General features: G+C 50.4%; 1 protein-coding gene across 1 annotated transcript in view; it reads right to left on the bottom strand.

Annotated features, from left to right (window-relative positions):
* Positions 1 to 1,746: 1,746 nt before the first annotated feature.
* GABRA3 (gamma-aminobutyric acid type A receptor subunit alpha3) overlaps positions 1,747 to 10,492 on the bottom strand; it is a 76,929-nt gene continuing 68,183 nt past the window's right edge. The window contains exon 11 of the mRNA XM_037408394.1: positions 1,747 to 10,185. Within this exon, the coding sequence (XP_037264291.1) occupies positions 9,856 to 10,185 (330 nt within the window). The 3' untranslated portion in view covers positions 1,747 to 9,855. The remainder of the gene's footprint in view (positions 10,186 to 10,492) is intronic.

Raw genomic sequence — 10,492 nt, 5'->3', positions numbered from 1 at the left:
AGGGAAGCTTTTCACATCGCTGTTTATTTTTATCTTCTGAGTCAGGAAGATCTTTTCAGGCTGGGACCAACCCTGTGCAGTTTTGATTGAGGAAGGACTCAGGCGGGGGGTGGGGAAGGGGATGAAAACTTCAGGTTCCAGCTTTCACGGTGTAAAACAGTGGTGGGCTCCTTCCTTGCCTGCTCTTGCTGAGGTCACAAGCTATGCTCCTTCCTCGGCAAGACATAAGTATGCAGCCTGTACTGCTAAGACCCGTGGTAACTATCCATCTGCCACAGCAGCTGCGAGCCCCGGCGCTCCCAAGCCTCTTCTGTCATCCGAATCTCTGAGCAAGAAGGAGGATTCAGCTGAATGCAGCAAATTCAAATGCGTAACTTTTTTTGTTCAAGGTTGCAATATGTTTGGAGATATTGTCCCGCCAGCAAATCCCTGGTGCAGCATCCAGATGGTGCTCAGGGAATCCGGGGAAAGGGGGGGAGGGCATTTTGTTCCTTATTCAGGTGTAGAAAACAACTGATGATGTCACTGGAGTTATTTGCTTCTCTTGCTGTTTCCTAGTGGTAATTCAAGGGGAAAAAAGTCCTCATTGAATATGTGGGCTTTGGGTAAATCATCAATATTTTTAACCTAAAAGTAGACAAAAATGCAGAACAAAATCAGAGAACACAGGATGCTTCAAACAGTGCAACAGGAAGAACTTCTGCATTTCTTGCATGTGATGTTTCTTCTGCTTTTGTATTTGAAGAGTTTTACTTCATTTCAGATCTTCCTACACAGTGAGAAAAATCCTTTTTTCTATTAGTTGCTAAATATAACTTCTTGTGCATCCAAGGAGATTCAATGAGGTGTCCAAGTGAAGCCCTTATACCTTGAACTTCCTTGCCAGGAGACCACACAGTTACCTGGGCACGTCACACTGTCTGAGTGACATGGCATAGACAGCTATGTGCTATTAAATCTCCAAAACCAGGGTTGCCACAATGAAAACTCCCTGCAGCAAAGGTCTCTGGACCATGGTCAATCCCAGATCATGCCTGGAAGCTGTCTGGGTGGACCAAAGTGACAGTGGAGGTCACTGTAACAGCTGAACAGCACAGCAGGGTGGGTTAAAGGGCCCACAATTTTTCCTTGGCACACATTCAATTTACCACATGTCCAAAGACAGTTGGGCTAAGGGCTTCCATGACCTTCTCCCCACCAGAGTCTCTTTAAGGCATGATTCAGCTGGAGAAGAGTATATGGTGGGTTGGATAAACTAGCATCTTGGCCAAGGGTTGCCCCTTGAGCAGCAGAAAGCTTGATTCATGTTGTACATGGAGAAATACCAAAGACCTCTACTGGAAAAGCAAAGTCTAACCACGGATGACACTCTGCGGGGAAAGAGCACACCTTGGGGTCTCCTTGCTCAGCCATCACGCCACCACCATCCCGTCTTTGAGTTGGTTCCCCGGCTCCCCAGCCAATTTGCCTTGAACATACCTTGTGCCCTCCACTCCCCTGTCATTGGAAGGGAAAGCATTTTAAACATAACCCCGTAGGAACCATGGAATATTTTCAAGCTCTTTTATTTTCTCCTGGAATATTTATTTTCTCATGCGCTGCCTGTCTGCTCATTGCTGGGACACACTCCCCAGATGTGCAGGTAGCCTGAAGCCCGGAGGACTGGCTCCCCAGGCTCCCCATTCCTTTGTATGTCAACAGCATTTGGCTTTGAGAAACAACGATGGGGAAAAATGACGACACAGATTTTTTTAAAATATGAATTTTTATTTGTTTTGATCGGAGTTCGAGAGAGTGGGTAGAGTGGAAAAGCAGAGTGATTTAATTCAGTGAAAAGGTCGAGTCCTGCCTTGTGTGTTAGATCAGGAGGTTGGTAGGTGGTCAGAAGAGTCCCCCTCCTCCACTCAGCTTGCTGATCTTATCCATGTAGTTCTTGTTTCTGATATTTTCTAATCTCTCTTCAGAACTTCACTGTAATTTTTTGAGACATTTTTCTGTTGCTTTAACTTATTGAAAAAGCTAAAAGCTGAAAAAAATTGCAGGACTCAAAATCCTGCCAATTAGAATGGGCAATTTTTTTTTTTCCCCGGCAAAGGTTGAAAAATACGATTCAAAAATACAAACAGGCATTGAACATTGCACCAAAAAGCATTTGAAACACGAATCTCAGAAAGAAGAGGGGAGAGAGAGAAATAGAGAGAAGGTCGCAGTTTCCATGAGAAATCCCTTAACAAAGTGGCTACCAGCTAGTCAATAGAGAAAACAGTCAACAAAAAATAAAAAAAAATGCATTTTTTTCTAGTTGTTAATTATTTACAGCTGTAATAACAGGATTGTCATGCATTAAACTGCTGCCGGCTAGATTCTTTCTCAAAGTGGAGTAAAGAGAGTCTCACAAGATGGAAAACAGAGCAGAAGACATACTGGGGCACAGATTGAACCCGAGGCAGTGAAAATGAGCATATTCTCTGGTGATTTGTTGCGGTTTGCTCTTTCCCATGATGGGCTGCCCTAGCATGATGCTAATGCAACTTTCCCTGCCCTGGGCACAAGGGCTGCAGCTAAAGCAGCAGCAGGTGCCCTCACCTTCAGATAGGACATTTGCCTGCAGCTATCCCCAAGTCAGTTGACAGTGAAAATCTAGTTGATGAAGGGATATTTGTGGCCACCTGACTAGATCTGGTGAGCTGAGAAACTCCCTCGTGACAACAAAGAGGAGCCCTTCAACTCTAAATGCAGCCTGGCAAAGGCAATGTGGCAGTGACTCAGGTTTCCCAACTCTGCCCTACTTTTCCATGGTTGCAAAAATCAAATCATTCAGTGTATGATTGCCACTACATTTGCCGGGTGCCCTGCAAAAATATAGGAGGAATCGACAGACTTTTCAGGGGAAACAGCGCTGCTAGCAATGTAACATGAGCCAATGGACTTATCAAGTTGACAGGACCTTCAAGCAGCAGTGAAGTGAAGAGCCAAGAACCTTTGAAAACTGTGGGAGCATCCTGGCTCACATAGCAAACCTGGGAGCAGGCTTCCCTCTCTGGGCAGATGGGATCATTAAAGCTGTGTGCAGAAGAGATCTGCACTGGTGGGGACCAGGACAGTGGAGAATAGGAAAGAGTAGCTAGAACAAGATATTTTGTCCTAAAGCTTCATGAGCAAAACCCAATGTAACCCCGCTTGTGGTGAAGGATGACAGGTTGAACGTTAGGACTAATCCAAGCCCAAGGCTCTCTGCAGTTTAAAAGCAGCGCGGATTCCTGTGGTGGGAGGCAGGCAGGCATAGACCCAGAAAGAGAACCACCTTTGTTTGCTTGTGGGTGGTGGAGACATCCTTCATTCTCATGGCTGGGACACCACAAGGCCCAGGCGGCAATTGCTGCTGACCGCAAGAGCCTTCTCCAGCAGCAGAGGAGGACATGTAGGAGCTATGAGTGCAGTTGCAGGATCAGTGCCTAAATGCTTCTTCTAAGACAGAAGATGAAGGGGTGACATTAAGGGGTTGATGCTGAGTACCGCTGCTACGGGCTGCAAGGTGCTCACTTCTGTGGTCCCACTGCTCTCGGGCTGCCCAGCATTTGTCTTTGGTCCTGCTTGTGCTGACATGGGATCAGGTGCAAGTCCAAGACACAGTGGCAGCAAAGGCCTGTGCTTTTGCTGACCCCTCCCACAATCAACAGAACAGCCACGTACTGGCACATCCCACCTGGACAAGAGGCGAGCAGCGGCCGAGTGCCAGCGCTTCCCTTTGTTCTGCAGGAGAGCCACAGCTGGAGCACAGCCCCTGCCTGTGGGTTCCTCTGGTCAAGGACAGCTGGAATGGATCCCACCAGGTTTTGTGCTCCCTCCTGAAGCAGACTCAGAGTGGAGACCTCACATCCCTTTGGAATGTTCAGCTGCATGTTACCTGGTTGTGCTATGGGGTGAGGGCTAAATGCTTATGACATTCAGCTGTTGAAAAGCCATGCTGCCTTCCTGGGAACATCCTAGTGTCCAGGGCAGGACAAGTGCTGCGCTGGAGAAGTTGTGACCTTTGGGACTAAGCTTGCCTGAAAGCTGCCAGCCGTGACCTTGGTCCAGGCAGCAAACCTGCACCGAGACCCCAGTGTAGACAGGCTCTTCCTTGTTCCCTTTGTTCCTGGTGCCTTCCAAAGCCATCCTGAGGACCAGCAGAGAGGGATGCATCTCCTTCCAGAAGATTTAGCAAAGAGAATGAGAGGGAAGTAAAATAATTGGAAGTGGCCATTTTCTCTTTCAAAGAGAAAGAGGTTTGACTTTTAAATATAAAGAGTTTGTGAGCATAAATATACACACGCGTGTATATATATATAAACAAAAACCTTTGGCTGACTGAACAATAACAAGGTCAAACAGTAAATATTTATACCTGGAAGGCATCAATCTCATCTGTGCTGTGGCCTTTTGCCAAAAATACCTTCGGGAGTAGTTTAGCTTGATATGGAGAGACGATTGGTGAATTGTTTGGGTTTTCTTTCTCCCTGCTTTGACATTAAGAGCATTTATGTTTTCCTGAACGTGTCACTTGCCCTGGCTGAGCCCTCCCCACACCCAACAGCCATCAAGGAGTCCGGGAAATGTTGTTTCTCTCAAATCTGCAAAATCCAGACAGATATTTGATCAAGTGGGTTAAGGTTTGGTCCCAGGAAGGCATACAATTTGGGGAACAGGGCTTGGAGCAAGGGCTGGCCTGACGCTGCACACTGCGATGGCCCAGTCCCGTGGCCCCACGCCGGCTCTCCACCACCTCCAGGACCAAGCACATGGAAGGGGGGCACTAGCACATCCCTGCCAAACCATTCCCCAAGCGAGCCCACCGGGAGCTGCCTGGTCCTCTCCTGCTCATGGAATGCCCTGGCAAGCTGGGAGAAGGTGGTACCTGTCCTCAATAGCCACTTGCCTTTGACCATGATCCTTCCTTTAACAGCAGCGTGTGTTTAACTGCTCTGTTGCTCCAGCAGCTGCAAAGAGGCCGTTTCTACAGCACCCTCTGGAAGACACAACAACTCCATGTTTCTCAAGGTCTCAGAGATTCTTAGCAGAACAGAGGGTCTCCCCATGTGAGGTGAGCTGGAGCAAGAGAAACCCCTTCCTGGTCCGTGACGCAGCCCTATAATCCTCCCCAAGGGATGGCTGAAAGGAGTCCAAGATATGGACAGAAGAAATGAAGGCAGCGGATGAGAAATGAATGTACCTTATGTCCACAGGATAGGCTGCAGAAACAGGCTGGTCGTGACCTTGTTTGCATGCATGGCTTGTCTCTGAGGACGGCAAGCACAGGGTCTGCTTGCACAGGCGATGTCCTACAGCAAACAAGTTAGGACCCTGCCAGTGCCACCGAGCTGGCAGCGATCAGGACAGGGGTGAGCTGTGCTGCCCACAGCACTTGTCTGTAAACCCTAGAGAGTGGCAAAGCCAGCTTTGCTTGTGTTGAGCTCAGTGCACAGAGGAAAACTGGGAAGCTCTGTCTCGGGTGTCACGGTCCCGCTCAGTGATGTTCAAGAAGCTTTCAAGGCGTTGTATGGGAGTAACTCCATCAGCCCTTCAGAAGAACGAGTGGCACTGAGGGACCACTTCTCCCCCATCCCTCACATGTCACCCCGCAGAAATGTCACAGCACTAACATGGCGCTTGAAGCCACCACACGCTGCCTCCCCTGCCAGCTTGGAGGACCTCAGCTGAACTGTCCCCCGCCTCCCCAGGGCGCGGAGCTCTGTGAGCAGCACTGCTTTTGCCCATGTGCGGTCCCAGAGGAGGGAAGAGGCAAGCTGCCAGCGCCCAAATGTCCCTCTGACATTTTCAGAAGGAATGCAATGGCAGGCTTGGACTGCACTGTGTACGTCCCAGGTAATGCAAGCTACAAAACAGGAGTGCAGGCAGAACAGGTAATTTTTATCACCCTCAAGGACTTCTAGTTCCTGCCTGGGAGACTCTCATCAACTTAGGGAGAGTCTGGGCATTGCCAGAAGAAAAGAAATATTGGAGTACCGAGGTTCACAGCAAAATGAGGTGCCCGTTCTGTGCACAACTGTGGAATAGATTATCGATGGCTGTGTACAGATCTATTCCTATACAACACCAGCTATAAAAATGGAGCCCTTAGATACCATTACAACAAGCGTTAAACACCGGTAACTGATGCTAGGTCGGCTCTGGCCCGGCGTGCCCTTAGAAGAAGCCCCCATCAGCAGCCTCGCGTTAGCTGGGAAGGAAACGTCCCAGTTTAAGCTGCTGACAGATTTAAAAAAAAAAAAGAACATTATCTTCTCTGTGATGTCTGCTGGCAGGAGATGTTAAACCACTTATTTATAACTGTCTTCCCAAAATGCTTCCCTGCTTGGAAGCTAAACTACAAATCCTGTTTGGTTTGTTGTCTTTAACCAAAGGATGCTGGTATTTCTGCTTCCAGCTGGCAAAAAGACTTGGAGCCAGTGCCAGGCTTTGGTGGGAATAGACTTGGCTTTCAAGGCGTACTAACACAGATCCAGGAAGGCAGCCTTTTATCAGGCAGAGAACAACGTTTTTGGAGTCAGGAAGAGCAAAGATGAGCCAGCAGACAGGTGTCACCAGCAAGCCAGATCGGTGGGCTGTGTCCTGGGGAGGGACAAGAGTCTTGGCATTGTAGGGAGGGAAGGAACGGGCAGGAGACTCACCCAGACAGTTCGGTGAGACAGATCAGATCATCTTCATGAAGGGAGGAGGCTCAGATGCTGCCCCGATGCTGTGCCCAGCACTGCAGAGAGATCTGGCCCCAGCACCTGAGCATCACCCTGCTGCACCGAGCCTGGGTGGCCCTGGGCGGGTAGCAAAGGCAGCGCCTGTGGGTGCTCGGGCGGATGAGAAGCCAACAGTAAGATGTGACAATTTAAAGAGAGCTCTATGAAGAAGGCACCAACAGACAGAGGAACATGTAGTGAGGTGATGCACGGTAGGACGTGGCCCTCAGGGCAGAGGGGGTTTGGGGGAATGCCCAGGCTAGCAGAGGAGACCACCTCTGTGCCTGGGGCCAACTCAAGTCAGCTAAGTCACTGGATCCTGTATTTAAACTTGCCTTTGATGTAATTCGATTAGTAAACACAATATACTCTTTGTTACCATTTTATTGTGTTTGTTTTGCTTTTTATAGGGTTTCTATTCCCTTCACTTAGGCCTGAGTATTATAGTGACATGAATGTTTTATAAGATACACTTCATCTAGCTTATTTAAGAAAATGACATCCAAGTAGTTTCTAAACCAAACAGCCTCACGGCTGGTTGGTGCAGCAGCTCCTGCCCAAAAGCCAGGGAGCAGAAGGGAGGCAGCAATGGCACTCACTGCTGGAGGGGACGGTGCTGGTGGCGGCGGGGACAGAGGGGGACAGGGGGCCTCTGTGGCAAGGGGTATGGGGCCGTGGCGGGGCAGTGCTGGGGGCAGCCGGGCTGTCAGAGCAGGGTGGCTGTGGCAGCAGCAGGAGGCCAGTGCCAGGAGGAGCCAGATGCCCCCCCTGCCCCGCAGGAGGGCTGGGGACAGCGTAGCCTCCCTCTGCCTCTCCAACCCCATGCTGCGTGGAAAGGGGGAGAGCTCCCGGGCTTTCCCCTCCTCACCACCCAGCAGGGAGCCCTCGGGGACGAAAGGCACTGTAGAAACATCATGGGCGGTTTGGGGTTCGGACACCGTGGGAGAAGATGGGGAGAGAGCTGGTTTCCTTAGCATTGGCTTGCGGGGGGGTTGCCACCTCTTGCCCAGTGCTGCCCGCTGGTGTGGATGCACTCCTGGACTGAGATAAATGTCTCCGAGCCCCTCTCCTCACTGCAGCTGTAGGCAGGGGGGGTGACTGCACTGCTGTTGAGCCAGCAAGATTGGTAAGGGACGGGAAGGACACACACCAATGCCACCCATACTGCCAGGCAAAGTGCCCTGGCCTTTCCCGCTCTGTCCTGCCGTCCCCATGGATATTCCAGGTGGGGTAAATCCTGTGCCTTGTGCTCAGCCCTGCTCTTGCATGGGCAGGGGGAAACTGAGCTCAGCACAGCGGCTCAAAGCAATGCCAAAGATGTCACCTTGGGGGAGCTGGGGCCTTGGCTTGGCTGCATGCACCTAAAATGTGCTGGGGGCAGCTCAGAGGGAGGCCCAGGAAAGAGGGGATGGATCCCACCCTGGGAGCAGGGCTCACAGGCTGGGGGTGAGACCTCACCAGGCACAGGATGCCCTTCCTTGTAGCAGGACAGTGTGTCCGTGGGTCCGGGCACCAGGGAGGGGGGACAGATGGCTTGGATTCCTCCGTCTTACACTGCTGCTGGGAAGGTGACAGCCACTGTTTTGGGTCCTTGACTGTAGTGGCTGGGAAGGGAGAAAAGGCCTCTCTCCAAGGCACTGGAGGGCTTTCCTTGGAGGAGTGTGCATGTGTTAGAGTTGGGTTTTATCTCAATGGCTTTCTGGGATGGCACCTGGCTCACATGGTTCTCTGGGACAGCAGTATTCAAAGAGCCCCTTCTGCTGTTCTTCCATGGTGCTGAGGATGCTCAGCTGCATCTGTTCACCAGGGGCAGGGAGGTACTTGGGGACTGACCGTCCTCTGACTCACCCCCACAGGCAGAGTGGTCCCTGGTGTGTCCCACAGGAAACAGCCTGCATGTGAGCTGGCCTGAACCAACGTCGTTCCTGCTCTGGTGCACCGGAGCAGGGAGGAACCATGAGCTGGACTTCCCTGGGCTGTGCTCCGACTCTGCAGTGTGGCTTATCTGAGAGGTAGGGGCTTCTCTGCCTAAACCCACCCATGAGCAGTGAGATACTACTACTACTTAGTAGCCAAGAGAGGATGAATGGGGAGCTGGAAGGGGCTAGGACAGAAAGGAGATGCCAAGAAGGATAAGTAGATGAAGACAAGGGCCAAGAGAAAGTGATAAACCACCTATCTGAACATGAACTCTATGGCTTCCAGTCCTGATGCTGAATGCATGCGGCCTCACAAGCTACTGTCTCCTCCAAGGCATTAAAAAGCTCCTGTCTTGACTTGCTGACTGACCCTGAGAAAAATTATTTCTCTAGTAGGAACCACTCCACCCTCTAACATGAATTGCCCCAGGGGCACAGGATGGCAGACAGACATGACCTTTCTCACCTGTTCTAGTCTGGGCAGAGACAAGGAGGAAATCAGCAGCTGGGTTTGATGAAGACAGAGAGGAAGAAGCCCTGTAGATACCTACAAGATGCTGCCACCCTGTTCTACCCCTGCAATGACTCCATAGACCACAGCAGCGGTGGGTTCGCCCCCATCAGGCATTGGGCTACAAGCTGTCCCATGCCACACTGCTCCCTCAGTGGACCAGCTCACCTGCATCCACAGGCTGGAGAGCACCGCCTAGCACAAAGCACCGGGCGCTGAGGAGCAGTCCAGCTGACTGACTGGCGCTGGAGGCCTCCACATCCTTGAGTCCAGGCCACCAGGAGCATCTACCATGCTAGGGCAGTCCATCACAGAAGAGGAGGAGGGGGGCAGACCACAGCAGCAGCCCCCAGCAGAGTGGACTGTGGAATGGCAGGAGGTGGACGAGGAGAGATGGAAGCACAAGGTGACTTGGACAGATGGGGGACATCAGACTCATGATGTTAGAGGCACAACTTGTTATGATCCTTTTCTTTTCCTTTCATCATCAGAGACAAAGTAAAACAAAACTAAAGTATACAGAATTAAATTAAAATCACAGTTTTGTTTACATTATAAAAGAACAATCTAATAGTAATAATAATAATAATCTCAAATGAACAATAATAATTAAACAAAAAATGAAAGAAGAAAGCCCTGGAGAATTCCTGCCTGGATGGTGCTCACTGATGGAAGGTTTCGGTGACCGGTTTTATTGTTTGGGGATCATTCCCTTGATAGCTGACTCCCGGTTTACATATGTGGCCCAGTAGACTAAGTTGAAAATGGCAAAGAGGACTGGAAAGACGATGCGGGACATCTTGTCTACCTTGCTGACGCTGTTGTACGTCTTCTTACTCTCTGGGAGCTTCTCTTCTATGCGGGGCATCTTGGGGGGTACGTTGGTGGCAGTAGCAGTGGCAGCAGCACTCTTGGAGATGGTGGGCAGGCCGGGATCCTTGGCAATGTTGAGGGCATATGTGGTGCCAACAATGTTGTAGGTGTTGTTGGTTTTCTTCGCTAGTGCCACTGGCTCTTTTTTCTAGGGAAGGTGGAAGAAAAAAAAAAAAACATAACAGAGATGAAGTGACTGTAGAATTGCACGGAGAACATTTTGTCCTCTGAGTTTACCTGCTTTCCAGATGAGAAGATGGAAAAAGGGTGCGAGGAGCAAGAGACCCAGAAGAAAGCATTGTGGAAGGGAGGGAAGATGTGGTGAGAAGGTGGCCAGAAACCATGACATCTGCCACTTGAGGGCTGCTGGAGCATAAGGACGTGCTGGACTAGGGTGGATCAGCTACTCCATGTAAACCTGGCATATGGCATGTAGCTCAAAGAGGTCCTGGTCT

The sequence above is a fragment of the Falco rusticolus genome, chromosome 14 (genome assembly GCF_015220075.1).
Source record: "Falco rusticolus isolate bFalRus1 chromosome 14, bFalRus1.pri, whole genome shotgun sequence".
NCBI classification, from domain to species: domain Eukaryota; kingdom Metazoa; phylum Chordata; class Aves; order Falconiformes; family Falconidae; genus Falco; species Falco rusticolus.
The sequence above is the reverse complement of the archived record's forward strand: the minus strand, read 5'-3'. Positions and strand labels throughout refer to the sequence as shown.